This window comes from Ixodes scapularis, unplaced genomic scaffold (assembly GCF_016920785.2).
Source record: "Ixodes scapularis isolate PalLabHiFi unplaced genomic scaffold, ASM1692078v2 PGA_scaffold0__279_contigs__length_252992795, whole genome shotgun sequence".
NCBI lineage: Eukaryota > Metazoa > Arthropoda > Arachnida > Ixodida > Ixodidae > Ixodes > Ixodes scapularis.
Genome location: NW_024609835.1, coordinates 178,877,178 through 178,894,054, shown reverse-complemented (window position 1 = coordinate 178,894,054; position 16,877 = coordinate 178,877,178). Strand labels below are relative to the sequence as shown.

The window sequence follows — 16,877 nt, the reverse complement described above, 5'->3', positions numbered from 1 at the left end:
CGCGCTACATCTTCCTATTGCACACGGCGCTCCGGCGGTGACATCAAACTCCCCCACTGCGCAGGCACGGCGAACCCAGCCAGCTCCACGCCTTCCATGACGATGCATCTGCGTTGCTGTGCTTTTCTTTGCATTTTATTTCTGAGGCGCATCCGCTTTGACCTTGAGCACCCCGCCGACTTCCGTGACAAAGCATCTGCATTGCTGTGCTTTTGGCCAATGGGAATTTAACTGCCGTTTCTCTGCTACAGACGATTAAAGACAATGCCGGCTTCGCTCCATGAAACAGTTAATATTTTTGCATTAATAATTTTCAATGTACCCGAAAAAAAAAAAAAATGCAACTGCTTTGTGAGTAGCTCCGGCAGCATCGGCTTGGTGGTATTGCAACCAACCTTAGCCAGCACACTACTGCCATTGGCTAGCTTATACAAGCTGATGCCCAATTGAATAGTGAATGCAATTACGTGTGTCTGCTCATCGAAATAAGCAAAGCTGTCATTTCTTTATTTCTACTTTTTCAAATTTCTGATTCCCTCATTGAACACAACACAAGTTCTCACTTTTGTTTTAGTACTGTTACGAAGGAATATGAAGGCATGAATCATAAGCTCATCTTGTGCTGTTCTTGGCACATGCTTGACTGCCGTGTGCACCAAGCGGCCGTGCAGCGCACATCTTTTATTTTTACCAAGCCATATTGGCAAAAATGATGCTATCCATTGTACATTCATACCTGTGCAACATTTGTGCTTCGATTGGTGTCATGGCATCGCCCTTCACCTTTCACTAACCTATGCGGTATGGGGTACCTTGTTTTTTAGCTGGTAATAGTATATAGCGCTTAAAATCGAAAGAATAAAACACGGAGGAGCACAGGACAACCAACATTTGTAAAGATTCCCAGTGGGCATTGCAATACTTGATGTAGTGGGCCCCCTTAGGAAATGGCATTTGTTCGGAAGTTTAAGGTAGGCAAATTACTGTCCATCAACATGGAGTTTACACAAACAACAAAAGAGCAAACACTTACTGTAGAACTTGCTGCTTCCAGGGTGACATTTTGTGGAATTTCTGAGGGAGCTGCAAGAACATCACGTTGAAGGTTAGCCCTAAACAGACCATTGCATATGCGCAACAATTGTTGATCACAGCGATGGCATTAACCAGAATCTCCCGCAACATGTCCAACTTGATTGCCGGAAGCATTTGGTTAATAAAAAATTACGGCTTTGAAAATTTCACATATGGACGTTCTACTTGTAGATGTCTGGCAAATACAAATATTAAAGCAGCGTGAAAAAAAAAAGACGCGTATCTGAATCATCTTAGAATGTAGGCACATTCTGTAAATTACTTCATTTTTGCAAAAGTCTATTTTCACAAACTTTCTATATTAACAAAATGTTGAAAAAGCTTGTCACATGAATGCGGCAGACCATGGTAACGAACACATGGCATTCCACCCCAATCACAAAATCTTGTACCTGCTAAATATTTTTGAAAGGTGCTCTTAGCAAAATTTATTAAAATATCAAACCCAAACAAAGTTGTTTACAGCAGTGATAACAACAAAAGTGGGGGGAAAAGTAGTGAGAAATCAATGTGTAATTTGTAAAGGTTTAGTGCATTATTATATTCTGACATGATATATTAGATTATTAGAGTACAAATTTACTAGACCATAGAATCCCAAACTCGGACCTCAGCTCCCAAATTTTCTCGGCAGCCCCTGCCCAAAAATAAAGAGTTCTTCTATGTATTTTTCAGGGGTAATTTTAAAATATGCTATTAGCTTTCATCTAGATGTACTAGATTCTGACTTATCGATAAATCTGTTATTTTAAGTAGGCCTACCTTACAGGTCATTGGCATAAAATTTTTCAGAATATATCAAGAAATTTTACAGGTTTGCATTCACCAAGACATGCTTTGTGCAGTGATACTATTCTTGTTGCTTTTTATGTTATACAATAATTTTAATTAATTAGTCTTCAAAAGTTGTTGCAAATTGGTCACAAATATTTTTAGCAATATAATATTATTTATTTCTTATTTATTTACTAATATTACTGGCTCCGCTCAAGGAGCCTTAGGAGGAGTGGGCACACCATACAACAAAATTTACAGTCATAAATAGAAACAGAAACAGAAAAAGGAAAAACTCAGCTAAGTAAAATTTTCACAGAAGTAATGAAATTTTCAACAGGTGTTAAGATGACAACATTGTTTGGTAGCTCATTCCAATCTTGAATTGCCTGAGGAAAGAAAGAATATCTAAAACAGTCATTCTTAAACCTATATTGTTTTCACGCTCTAGTATGGTTTAGGCGTCCTGTCGATAATGGTTCTAAGTAGCCAGAGCTTTCGATTTGAATAAGGCCGTTAAGAACATTATACAGTACTTTTAATCTATCAAGTTTTGCTCTTATTTGCAATGGCAGAAGCTCCACCCTGAGAAGCAATTCTGTAGATGAGGTTCCTGTACGAAAATTATTAAAAATAAATCGAGCAGCTATTTTCTGAATACTTTCAAGCCTGAGAATACCATTTTGTGTTTAAAGGTGCCACATTGAGCTGTCGTATTCTAACAGAGGTCTAACAAAACTTTTATGGGCAATAAGTTTAGTATCTGAATCAGCAAATTTTAATTTCCTTCTCAACACAAACAAAATCCCCCTCGCTTTATTAACAGTTGCTTTCAAGTGCTGGTTCCAGATGAGTTTACTACTAAAAACAAGTCCTAAATCCTTGACTCATCTGAAAGGTTGTCCTTCAAGTAATTAAATTGGATTGGCTCTTTTTTAGACAAGACTGTCATGACGGCTGTCATATCATAGTTTAGCTTCATTTGCCACATTTTAGACCAATTCAATATTGCCCCCAAAGCTTCCTGTTGTCGTCGTGGTTCCTTAATTTTGTTATTACAATACAATCATCTGCAAATTAACGTTCTAAGTGGGACATTCATGTTCAATTATATGTCGTTAATGAAAACCAAAAGCAAAAGTGGCTCAAGCACGGAGCCCTGGGGGTACTCCTGAAGTAGTCGATAGCTTATCGGAGTCAATTTTATTATAGTGAACATATTGGCTTCTGTCTCTTAAATAAGCAGTTATCCAATTTAAAATTTGCGAGTTTTTGAAAATGTTGGAAAGCTTTGCCAGCAATTTTGAACGAACTACCCTGTCAAACGCCTTAGAAAAGTCTAAGTAAATTATATCAGTCTGTCCCCTTCCATTAATTGTCTCCTGTCCCCTTCCATTAATTGTCTCACCTAAGTCATGTCTAAATTTAATGAGCTGGGTTGTGGTCGACATTGGCTTTCTAAAACCGTGCCGAGTTTTATAAATGAGATTATGTTTTTTTCTAGGTGACATAAAATATGCGTAATAACTTTTCCCTCTAACGATTTACATGTTGCACTAGTTAAAGAAATAGGCCTGAAATTTGATGCTGTATTCAGGTCACCGTCCTTACGTAGAACAATTTTTGCTGTTCTCTAAGCCCAATATAAAAACTTTTCAGCCTTTCCACTCTGGTGAAGAAGGAAGATCAGCAAAGCTGTACTATGCTGGGAATGAAGTAATGGCCGGCCGCAAGTCGGCAAGCCAGAGTGGAAAGGCTGGAAAGGTTGCCACCGTCGCTTATAGATGGTGGCAGCTATCCAGAGTTTTGTGTCATCATTCGTCTGCTGGCGGACACGATACTGGGGAAACTAGCCCTTAACAGTTCTGCTGTAATAAATTACACTTAAAATAGCATCACCGCACAAAGATTGTCATGGTAAATGTAAATCAATAAAAATTTAGGATCTAGTGTGTTGATTTTTACGCTAAAAGTAGGGCAAAAGCGGTGAGGATATATTAGATCAGTGGTTCTCAACCATTGATGTTTCGCAGGCTCCTTGTCAATCAGCAAGATGATGGGGGGAACCCCTTCGTGGTAAGGGGAACTGAAAAGGTTAATTATGATAATGATGTAATAAATAGATATAACTAAATGCTAGTGTGAAGTAGCCTTCTCTCTTTGACATAGCACAAGAAACCCCATAAAAAATTGGAATGTTTTCTCAATCTAAAAAAAAGATAACTTTTAGTTGTGTTTTCTCATGGATTCCTAGAATATCTTTGTGAACCCCAAAGGGTCCGCGAACCTCCATTTGAGAACCACTGTATTAGATTATTAAAGTACAAAACATAACAAAATATATTACAGAGTGCGAAACATTACAAACACAAACAAAAGATAATAAAAGTACAAAACAAAAAGCAGTATTTTAGAAAATGAGTCGTCCACTGATGCATAACCATGAGTCAAACACTATTGTAGGAATTGCTGACAAAGCTTGTAGGCTTCTGCACTTCTACATCAATGCCGAGATCGGGAGGAGCTCCTCGGCAATATTGATCAAGAATGACTGGCATTTTTTCAGAGAGAAATGCTTGAGAACATTGTTCTAAACGATAAGACAACCTTTTAACAAACACGTCCTGCCCACCAACTTCTCCGTACGGCATATGGCCAGCCAACCATAATGAATTGCCAACGGGGGCCAGAAAACAAGCAGGCACAGAACACATTTAGACTCAAAACGTTAGTCAAATAGAAATAAAAAAAATGTTTCCTTTACCATGAAGTTCCGGCACCTTTTCTAACCCTTTATTTTCTCTTACAGCGGCCACTAATTGCTCCAAAAGATTGTTGTACGTACGCAGAGTTTCAGTTCCCTTACAATAAAGGTTCCGGAGGACAGAAGGCTCACCGTCGGAGAAAGTGCGTGCCAGGGTCTCCTCGGAGCTGATGCCAGAGCCATTCTGGTTGACGGCCGTGATCCAGATGTTGTACTCGGTGTACTTCTTGAGGTTCTTGAGGTGGTACCAGGTTTCCGCGGTGGTCACCCTGCGCTCCTCCTCCTCCGTGGTGCCTGCCTCCTGGTAGGAGAGCTGGTAGTGCTGGGCTGTCTCCTTGCTGCGGCCCTCAGGGGCCTCCCAGAACACCCGGATGGCCGTTGGGGATGTCGGCACCGCCTTCAGGTTGTGGGGTGGCCCCGGGATGCTCACTGGGAAACGGGCCAGTCAGGGTCACTCCTGGGCTCTCGTTCCACATTTATTTATTTATTCACAATACCTTGAAGGTCCATTTTTGGACATTACACATCGAAAGGGAGACGTTATATGTCAGACGCACCATAGCTTGCTGTGTAGAGGGTGCAGAAGGATGAAGAACAGTACAGTAGATCAGGGGTTCTCAAACTTTTTGGTCTCACGGAACCCCAGGAAGCCTCAGAAACTGCCGCGGAACACTCCCCCCCCCCCCCCCCCTCCATATTTGCCGACCAAGAAGCAACAGATGCACAATTTTAGGCAATTTTGCTTGTGTTGCTTCCCATATATTCCCACCATATGAATCGCGATGTCAGTATAAAGTGAGATCAAGGCGCTTTGCATGGTCCTGCCGCGTAGCCTGCAGCGTGGGGGGGGGGGGTTGCAAAATGGGTGTTCGCGGAACGCATGAGACCAGCTCGTGGAACCCCTGTGTTCCCCGAAATCCAGTTTGAGAACCCCTGCAGTAGATCATTAGTAGTTTTAGTATTACAGTGTAACCCACTTATAACGATAAGGAGAAGACCCGAAATTTCAATCGTTATAACCGATTATCGTTGTATCTGGACTAGAAACTGATCATTTCCAGTCTAGAAACTCTAGAAACTGATCGTTATAGGCGGTACAATGTTATATGTGGTATCGCTGTAAGTGGTTTGCACTGCAATTACAGATACTGCTTGTAGAAGTGGTACGCGCGTAAGAATCAAGAATAAAAAAATGCCATCGCACAAGTTCGAAAGTCATGGCAGTGCTCCGTAGCACTGTTATGTAGACAAAATATGTTCACTGTGAAAAGAAAAAGAAGAGAGAGAGAGAGAAATGTGGATGACCAAAGGATGAAGTACATATCAGCATTTAGAAAAGCAAAAGAATCTCGGCTAGTTGCGTCATCTCTGAAAGGTTAATAAGTTGACTTGAAAGGATTTCACCTGTCGGAACGACAAATCCAACTCGGTCAGATTGAATGGCAAAAGCATTGTAACTTTCCATTTCTTATACTGTAAGTAGTTCAATTTTCGCAGAGTGACAGTTGGGTAAATTTAACCCAGTCCTGAGGTATTGTGCAAACACAGTGGATATTCGCAGAGTATCATACAGAATTCAGTATGTATTTTACCTTAAACATCCATATACTAAAAATTCATATAGAATATTAAAGGAGCTGTGCAACAATTTTGGCGTTGAAAGAATTGGCATCTTCTATTTTTTAAATTGTTCACCTTGTCACAAAAGACAGAAAACATACCTCCTTCCATCGAAATGTTGCAATTCCACCACGTAACCGCGAGGCAAAAGTTAGAATATTCCCCAACCTGCAGCCGCGAGAAAAACGTGGCATGATGTCAACGGGGGTGTTGTAGAAAGATAGCAAGTTGTGCGAATACCTGCTCGATAAAAGGTAACTTTTCTATAAATCTTGCCGTTCCAACATAAATATAAATGCGTCAAAAACCTGGTATCATCGACAAAACTTTTATTATACGGAGATTTAGTGGCGCCATCTATCCTAGGTCCACAAAACCGTCAGCTCTATCTGCTACCGCGAACAGCCGCCAGAAGCCGGAGGGGGAGGGGGACAGGGCCGGACGGGTATGGCCAGACCCGGATGAGACTTTCCTCCTTTCACCACAGCACCCGCCAGCACGTGGTCACGCGGTCGCGAGCGGATGAATTCTCGCTGCTCACCGATGGCTCTAGAGAGAGACCTTCACCGGAACCCCGCGCCGCCCCCATTGATGTCACAGCGCACTTGACTCGGAAGATGATGAAAAAGTTGAGAAGCGCCGAAAACCTCAATCTTTGCCCATTTTTAAAATAAAAACTAGGACATGCAGGCAAAAGTGTTTTTTTGTTCTTTACTTCAGAAAGGTCGAAACACCAAGTCCCAAATTATTTAAGCAAAGCACTGAAACTGTAGCACAGCTCCTTCAAGAAAGAATATAACCAGGCATGGTTTTTCAAACATGCTATATAGCTGAAGTAGGTAACGATGACACTTCTTTTGTCCCCAACTTTCGGCGCTTCCTTCCAGTCATGAACAACCAACTAGCCCATTTTAACATTCTGATGCTATATAGTTATATTATATGACATTACGAAGCAAGAAGAATTAATTACCCTGCAGTTCTGCTTCTTGGATCATTTATTAATTTATTGTGCAACTAAAGTAACTGCCTTTGCATTGAGGATTGTTAGCATGCACCGTTAAACTAGCAAGAAGGAACGTGCACAGTACCTTCCGGGCTTGTTTCCACTTCCAGTTCTGGGGAACTGTTTCCCGGACCCTGTTCGTTGTAGGCGACAACTCGAAAAAAATACTTGGTGGCTGGCCTCAGTCCCGGGATGATGATCTCTTCCAAGCTTTGCCTCGTCGTGTTGAGCACACGCTCACTGAAAGGAAATGAGGTGTAATATATGAAGACTTCTGAAATCCTTCATGCAACTACTAACTGCAAACAATAAATAGCTAGAAAGCAAAAACAGAACCATAAAAATGTGAAATCAATGTATGTGCTGTCTGGTGCAAGAAACCATTTCTAGTAGACTATTTTCTGTGGAACTATGGTACTAATACTTAATGCGTACAATGAGATATATGCAGATTAGTGTCTCACACCTGAGATATGAAATAAAAATAAATCAATATTTTCCAAGCATGCTTTAGCTATCAAACTCAAAAGAAATATGTCAGTAGCTTTAACAGTAAAGGCTCGTTCACACTCTTGCGACCTCGTAAAACTGGGTTCCTTAAAACCTCTTACAACGCGAGGACACACTGGCGCTATCTATTGGGTAGCAGTGTAAACTTGGCAGTCCGGCATAATTTCTTTTCCTCTCGCGCATTCTCTTTTCTTTCTTGGCTCAAGAAAACTTTTGTCAACATTATAAAAGAGCCTTTCTCATAGGTATTACGCACATTTGATCTCGGAAATACCGCAAAACCTTCGCTCTTGTGAAATGCAGTTCCAGGGTCACCGCACAGATGGCGCCAGCGTGCCAGTGTGTTCTCTCGCCCTAAGAAATTTTAAGAGGTTTTAACAAGTCTCGTCTCTCTCAGTCGTACTCGGTTGCAAGAGTGTGAACGGGCCTTGACTCCATCAGACTGACCTTATCCCACGAGCCAATTCATTAGTAACTGCCACTTCCAGATGAACTAAACACATCCACAAAGCACCTTGCAGGCAACTCTCCATCATCACCTCTCCAATTGCTTCTCTTTCCTCCTCTTTTTACCTATCTTTGATCAACCACCTGTCAGGTAGCTGTTTACAGCCCAACCACTTGTCAAGAATAAAGCGTACTGTCAATGGCTTAATTTTTGTAGAAATATAATTTCTGCAACTCTAGCAAAAAAAAAAAGAATTGTGAGAAATTTATTACACACGAGAATTACCCCATGGTTACAAATACATAGCATGCCACTCGCAATTGCGAAATATTTTGTCTGCAAAATGTTCCCCGAATCCACACTTTGGAAAATTTGTGAAACGTTGTGCAAGCTAAAGTGGTTTGCAGTATTCAATTCATTGCACATTTATGATCGCAATGTACAGAGCTAACCACTGACCATCCTGAAAAAGGAATATGTGTGATGAGAAGATAAAGAGACAACAGGAACCGAACAACATATGCATATCTTTCAACTAGCAGTAGCCTTTAGTACATTTCCAAAAGTGTATCAATGGGAACCAAACTCAGATATTGGAAAGGGGTGGGGAAGAAAACACCAGAGAAAAAGTATATGATTCTCCTTTTACCCTTCTCCCTTTTGACACCTGGGCTAGGGAATGAAAAATGTGCAAATGCTGACTCATTTGCTTCATATATGTATTTTGCAGCAATAGCTGTCAGTGCCCCTTCTCAGCAAAGAATGCTCATCATGTACGAATGCAAAACCCCTACTCTACAGCAAAAGTACTGCTCTCCATCTCCCCGTCATTCCTCACACATGGTAAGCCTCTCTCTCGCTCCCCTCTCCCTTTCCCTCTGTAGGCCACTGCTGTTCTTACTCCTGCACCGCTTTCCCCTTGTAACCTTTTAGCTCCTCCTCCTCACCCCTTGGCAGCCGTTGTTGAGAAATACCCACATGGTCTCGCTGTGCGAACGCACTCCCTTGCCTCCCCACTCCACCCAGGTTTCATCCTCATGCACCCTCCGTGCCTCTACAGGCTCTGTGTCCTTCTTCAACACATGCAACATCTCGCACAATCGTTCCACCAAAGCATACATTTCACGTAGTACATCTCCTACATCAATTCCACTGAAAGCAAAGAACCCATTGCAAACATTGTACAGCACACTGGCTGAAGGCAAATCTCCTTCAACGTGCCTTTCTGCAATGCAGCAACTATCGCTGTCAATCGCAGCACACTTTGTGTGGTTGTTTGCAATTTTTCATAAAACCATTACTGCCACCAACATCCCTTTCAGTACATGATGGAAGCAGTTCATAAAGGAAGGATGCTATGGTGCCTCCAAATGAAAAGAAATTCTCTGCACACTCAATTAGGTATAATTTCATTCAGACACAAATATAAACCGAGAGGAACCAGCATCATTATGTGTGAAACGCGAAGAGAAATGAACCTTCCAGGGCTGCACCGCCACCCTACAGCATGACGACCATCCTCATCGATCAAGGTTCAAGGACCACCACTGACCGGCTGGAGCCTTCCTCCTTGTAGTAGACGGAGTAGGCGAGGATGCTTCCGTCCACTTTCTCGGGCACCGTCCACGAGAGCGTGGCAAAGCGAGTGGACACGAGCCGTGCCATGACCTCCCGAGGGGCGGAGGGGACGTTCTTGCCCCTGTGCAGCTCCCCTGAGTATTCCAGGTAGGGAGTAGTAAAGGAAGCACGGGTGCCAGGGTGGGGAGAGTCTGGGTTAGCATCGCCAGGGATCGGTCAAAGCAGAGGGCGACAGGTAGTTTGCATTTAGTGGCACAGAGATGGGGTTAATTTTTGAGAGAATGCAATTTGGTCAGTCAATGAGAGAAGTGAAAGAGTAGGTGAAGTTCAGAAAAGGTGAAGAATGGGGCGTTGCGCCGCACGCAGGAAGTTTAGTTTTGTTATCGATAGAGAGAGAAGGAGCAGTGACAAAGGGGGAAAAAAAAAAGGAATGCACAATTAATATTTAAGTAACTCTCAAGAAAAGTTACATGCAGTTATAACCACAGACAACTAAAAAACCCAGGGCATGGCTTATTATGCCCTCGCTTCTCGTTTCATAATTCATTCTTTGCCATTCTTATTCGACTAATGCCCCAAGTTCATTGGCTACAAAGCGATAATGAGATGCTCGAAACCCAGCCTGCCCTATGTTTATTAAGCTGCCAGTGGTTAAAGGATCAGCTTATTTTAAATTTGTGTCAGTTTTGGAGCGAAGGTATACCTGGGTCGAGAACCACGAGTTGGGCCGATGTCTGGACATTACCGGCCGGGTTGGAGCCGAAGCACTGGTACATTCCTCGGTCGGAGTCCACGAGACCCAGTATCCTCAAGCTGTTGCCGTTGACGATTTGGAAGTATTCACTCTGGATGATGGCTTCCCCGTTACGGAACCACTGCACCGAGGGCTCCGGCTTTCCGTACACCTCGCACTCAAACTCAACGTCTTCCTTCTCGTATGCAAACTTGTTCTTCGGTTTCTTTCTGAACCTTGGAGGAACTGGAAGGTGAGGAGAAGAAAAAGAAGTTTGCAATTTCATTCGCGGAACCAAGGTGATTTTGCTTATAACGGGCTTGAAACTAAACCAACCAGGTTTGTCATTATGAAATTTCTGGCAAAAAATATATGGTTAACAAATTAAACCTGCCACAGCTCGCACCATTCATCGAATTAAGACAGTGCCCACATGAAGGTTCTCAGTTTTTTTCCAAATCTGGCAACAAAAACATTCTTTTAAATGGTGAGGTGTGTATTATATATCTAAAGCTCTCTATACAAAGGTGCCAAAACTTTAAATAGAAACAATCTAAAAAGCTTTCCGGTAAAATCATATTTGTAAGGTATTTATAAAATTTATTTTCAAATAAGTTAACAAACTGAATAGAGAGCAATAAGGACGTTTAAACCATGTTTGTAGTTTCACGGAAGAAAATATTAAAACGGACCACGTAAAACACGACACACCCAAAAGGGTAGGAGAAAGTGCTCTCTTTTAGTATATAATGTAGAATACCGTGCATCCGCCCGTTCCACACTAAGCGCCCATTCCCAAATTTGTAAGATGTGAGAAAATATAAACATTACATTGATATGTAAAGGCCCGTTCACACTCTTGCGACCGAGTACGACTGAGAAAGACGAGATCTCTTAAAACTTCTTAAATGTTTTTAAAATGAGAGAACACATTGGCATTGTGGCGCCATCTATGCGGTGACCCTGGAACTACATTTCACAAGAGCGAAGGTTTTGCGGGATTTCCGAGGTCAAATGTGCGTAATACCCATAGAAAGGCTCGTTTATAACATTGACAAAAGTTTTTCGAGCGAAGAAAGGATAATGCGCGAGAAATAAAAAAAATATGCCCGACCGCCGAGTTTACAGTGCTTCCCAATAGATGGTGCCAGTGTATTCTCTGGTTTAAGAAGTTTTAAGAAACCCAGGTTTAAAAGGTCGCAAGAGTGTGAACGGGCCTTAAAAGTGATCACCAGACAAGCGCCCATCCCCCATTTTTTTGTGATTATCTCTAAATTTTGAGTGGGCACTTTCCCGGTATTTTACGGTAGCTATAGTCACTGACGAGGTGATAATGGCGGAGAGAAGGTTCAGTTGGGGGTCCTGCCTGCAATGTGAGCTCCTACCTTCAACAACGCTCCAAAGTCTCGTGCACCTCCAGCACGTGTAAATAGCCAGCGCACGACGGAAGACATGGAGCGCGCGTTGAAGGCCTGGTGCTCCAAAGACACGCCTTGCCGTTCTCATTTTGCCGGTGACTACAGCTGTGCTACAAATATATTGCTCTTGCTGGTCGGTGGGTTACACTTTTAAGCTCATCCTGGGCAATGCCATAACAACTGCCCCGAATACGGACAGCTCTGAAACGTATTCAAGACGAAGATCCTGCACAACTGCAAGATTGCTAGTGCCACATTCTCAAGAACCATTTTATTATGTGACTAAGTATGCCGTATGTGGACACACTGAAATAGAGCAACAGTTAAAATGTCCGGAGTGCAGTGTCCTGTATAAGTTAAGAAATTTATAGGAAAAAGACTTCCATTGTTCTCCAACGTTGACATACCTTGAATTTCAATGGTGGCACTGGCATCCACAGAGTCTTCGTGATTTTCTGCTCTGCACATGTAGGTTCCTTCGTCCGCTTCCTGGATATTTTCAATTTGCAGACTTCCTACTCCGACTTTTCTAAACCTGCTATCAAGAAGCCTACACAAATGCAAAAAAACAACCCAACATTAGTCAAGCAATACATTTCAAATACTCATAGGCAAATTTCTTTAGAGTATCCTGCGCCCTGTTTCCTCTGTACGTTTCATTTCCATTATCCGTCTTCACCCGAGTCATCTTGAACGCCTTTTAACACTGTTCTGTCTTTTCTATATACTCTCGAATATTGAAGTTTTGTAACCATGTAAGGACACCCAGAGGGACCAATAAAGGAGAGTTTGATTCAATCCCATTCATAAACTAAGTTTGATATTAATCACTACTGAAACAATAAACAGGGTTTAACTTACAAAACTTGAAAGTATAAAAACAGCGAGGACGAGGTATTTATTAACCAACACGATCGTTTTCAATTGTAATTGTGGGTTTAACTTATTTGTTACACAAACAAAGCATCCTTACTTCATGAGCTGGCAAATGCAAAGGATGCCAGTTGTGCACGGTACTTCTAGTAAGGTAATTGAAACAAGACTTACGACATGTCGATGGTTACACCATCCTTGAGCCACGTCAGGTTCGGACGAGGGTTTCCATTTGCAGCACAGTCGAGAGTCATGTTTGTTCCTTTCACGACTACTATATTCCGTGGGGCTGCCACAAAAATTGGAGCAGATATCTTATTGGCATCATCTACAAAGAGGAGAAAAACTGGAGTTGTTTACATGAACCTCATACTAGCTACTGTAGAAACACCAGGTTATGAGTGTTTTGGAAAAACAATCTTGGACCATAACTCTAACTCTAATAAAAAGAAAAATGGGGATCTGGTCATTAGAATTACCTGACATACGGGACAAAGATAAAATATCCTGCAAAGAAAAAAGTTCCTGCAGCTCCAACCTCAAAGTGCCGTGTCAAGGTAGAGAGGAAAGCACGAGTGACAGCAAGAGCCTGGGAGAGACACTTCATTTAGTAACTTGTGCAGGAGTTTGAATATAGGACTTATTTACAAAGCACTTTACTATTTTTAACGAGGTTTCATAGAGCACACGAGTCTAATGTGTACATTAATAAATCACATAATTGAAATGTTGAAATGAGAAAATTATGAAAAACAAACTGCCAGCATTGGGATCCAGTGGTTAGAGCTCTTTAGCAGTAGTAAAGAGGCTGTGGGCTCTCAATTACCGTTTATAAATTACTATCAATAAATCATTCATCCACACATCTTAAAGGTAGCATACTTTCAGAAACCTAAGCTCACCAAAAAATTATTTAAGAGCCAAACCCAAAAAACTTCCATCAAACGAAGAAAATGCTTTTGTTAGTGTTTTGGACTTGCCCATTCTGAGCCACCCGCATGTACAGACTGGTTAAAGGCAAAGACTAAGGAGGTATGCATTTGTACAATGCAGCTGTGATGTGCAGAAAACCCAGTACAATAGCTCGTAATTATACCATGTCATCCTGGCATCTCTAGCCACACAGCTTGGCGACATATGGCATCCCCAGTTCCCTCACTCAAGCATACCTTCTCTCTTCAATCCAGCCTACTTTTCCGAGGTAGAATTCTCAGCAATGCACATGCTCCATTCAAAACCGCAACCAATTCTGCACATTCCCTCAGAACCATTCATCCCCCAGTTGCAAGACAGTTGCAACTGAAATTTGGAAGACACGCTTCAATGGTCACCGACAGCCTAAGAAACGCACGGCTCAACGAGTCCCGAGCATCTTATTACCACTCCGCAGCCAATGAGATTGCGGTATTCACTGATAGGAATGTCAGAGAATGAATCACGAAGCAAGAAATGTGAGCATAATAGTTGCTACATCCCGCGTTTGTCAAGCAGTCGGTGACCATGGAAACAGGAGCCACCATAGAACTGGACAAATATGCTTGCGCAGAGAGTGCACATGAAGAGAGAACCTCTGACCCCTCACCGTAGGACAAGCTGACGAAGAGGTTCCCCGCAGAGCTGATCCGGTTCTTGTCGGCATTGTAGGCGGTGCACTGGTAGGCCCCCTCATCGGTGGTCTGCACCCCGTCAATCTCGAGGGCCCCGCTGGGCAGCACCAGCATCCGGGAGGGGTCCAGCTGCAGGGGCTGCTGGTCCTTGAGCCACACCACGCTGGCCGAAGGGACCGCAAAGGCCGAGCAGGGGAAGTATGCCGTCTGCCCCGGGAACAGCCGCATGTCCCTCGGCTGCTCTTCAAACCTTGGCAGAGCTGTGCCAGAGTGACAGGGAAGCAATAAGGCCCGCTTCAGACAGGACAATTTCTACCAGAAACTTGATGTAGTAACACCAGCAACATGGGCTGCCCGCGTTCACACGCAGCAGCCAAATTGCTACGATTTGCCATCGCCAATCACTAAATTTGATTTTTCTTGCACTATTTAGAAGTGCAGTTACGCTCTATATTAAACATGTTTTGATATCTTTAAATGACGTTGAGAATACTTTCTGAAATGGTTCATTTCCAAAAACGATTAATTTCAAACCAAAACCAAGTCTTTAGTCATCATCACCACCATGGTCACATGAAAATATTGCATCCCTAATTGGTTCCTGCCGTTTCAAACGTCTCCAAGTTGTCCGAGTTGCTCGTCCGTTTTGAGCCAGACGCGATCCGAGCAATTCGTGTCGCAGCACCAGGGTCTAGGGAAAGTCAGGGAACAACTCGCCAGCAACACCAAAGTTGCTGGGAAAGTTGCCCCGTCTGAAGCCTTCAGACGGGACAAGTTTCACACTCCATTCTCAACGCTCCAACTCTCAACATTCTATTCATTGACTTGAAACTCTTCCTTTCGTTGCCAGCGACTTTTTCTAGAATATGAAATGAGCTCAGCACTTCAAAATTTAGAAATATTAACCCCAAAGGAATTTACATACTCACCCTATGATGAGAATGTAAATTAACAAAATAAAAAATTCCACTAATGAAACTTGGACTATTTGTGATCAAAATTTCATAGCATTATGCAAATATTTTAATTTTAGAATAGCAATTTCGAATAATACGCTATTCGATATTAGCTTCGACCTGCACTGCAATGTTAGTTGTTTTTTCTCGAGGTGTTGATCGCAGCAGTTTAGCCTCGTTGAGTGCTCTTCTTACCAAGCACCAGTGCATTGCGGAGAAGCAACACCTGCGAAAATGAGCTCCACGGGTGTTGCTTCTTCGCGGTGCACCGGCGCTCGGAAAGAAGCGGACTCAAGTAGGCTAACTCGTCGTGAACGACGCTTCAAAAAGTAAGAATACCATAGTCGCAGGCTTCCCCCGGTATTATTAAACAATGACAACTTCGAGGACGTTGATAACTACATTGCAGTAAATTTTTCAATATCGAACAGGTATTATGCAAAAGTATATGATAGGCAGAGATGCCCTGACAACCTGCATTCATTATTCCTTATTGTCTTCTTTTTTTTCGAATTCGAAATTGAAGAAAGGATATATACATTTAGCAATAAGATGCATAAATCCCCTCGATTAGGTATACAGTGCAACCCAGTTGTAACGATACAGCATGTAATGATGTACAGTATGGACCACTTACAGCGTAACTGCTTATAGTGCAAAACCAGGTATAATGCGGCTTTTTTAAACCACCAGTTCACCTCCCATAGAACTCCACGTAATTACATACCGCTTAAAATACAGGCACGCGAAGGGAAATAATGGTTATAGTGCGGTTTCTAGAACAGCCCGCCGACCGCGCCGACTGACCGGCGCAGCGAGCACGCTTCCCTGTGCGACACTAGATACAAGATAACGGTGCTAGCCGCAAGCGGCACTCGCGGGTCAAGGAGGTTGCCCGAAGAAGCGGGAAGAAGCGAAGAGGGAGGCTTCAGTTGGCTTAGCGACGGAGGGACGCATGCACGTGTGGTTCACGTGCGTGCGTGGTGCGTCCCTCCACTGCTTTGGTTGGAAACAACCACAACGACAGACCAATCACAGGTCGAGGAGAAGTGTTCACGCGCGTTAGATGCCTGTCGCGGGCCGGCTTCTTCTATTCGCGAACATGGCATTGGTTGTGATTGTCGACGTAGACGGCGTGGGGGAAGCTCATCGTTCCGCGTAAAAGCGCTATCCTTGACTGTGAATTTTCGTTGTGTGTCGCTATGACAACCCAGCACATACTAGAAGGGAAGATCCACCTACTCGTGCGGCGATGTCGTGGCGGTACTCTCAAGACGGCAGAAACGCCCGTGTCGTTCTGTTTGTTTACTTTGACTACAGTTGTGCCTTTACTGGCGCGTACCGTATAAAGGATGCGAATTTTCACGCGTTTTCATCACCGGAGAAAGTGATTAGGGTTAGCAATCCTGAACGCTCGCAACGTCCGTCCAACATCCGTCCGCAACCTGCGACGCCGTTTAAAGGCTGCGCCAAGCAAAAGTCGCTCATTTCTTTC

At 42.9% G+C, this 16,877-nt stretch overlaps 1 protein-coding gene across 1 annotated transcript in view; it reads right to left on the bottom strand.

Moving 5' to 3' along the window:
• The window catches only part of LOC8041994 (neogenin), a 70,315-nt gene that overhangs the window by 45,860 nt on the left and 7,578 nt on the right, over positions 1-16,877 (bottom strand). The window contains exons 3-10 of the mRNA XM_040223324.3: positions 14,402-14,686; positions 12,994-13,147; positions 12,354-12,496; positions 10,499-10,774; positions 9,770-9,986; positions 7,345-7,499; positions 4,766-5,062; positions 1,034-1,083 (exon numbers count right to left, since the gene is read on the bottom strand). Coding sequence (XP_040079258.1) covers positions 1,034-1,083; positions 4,766-5,062; positions 7,345-7,499; positions 9,770-9,986; positions 10,499-10,774; positions 12,354-12,496; positions 12,994-13,147; positions 14,402-14,686 — 1,577 coding nt within the window. The remainder of the gene's footprint in view (positions 1-1,033; positions 1,084-4,765; positions 5,063-7,344; positions 7,500-9,769; positions 9,987-10,498; positions 10,775-12,353; positions 12,497-12,993; positions 13,148-14,401; positions 14,687-16,877) is intronic.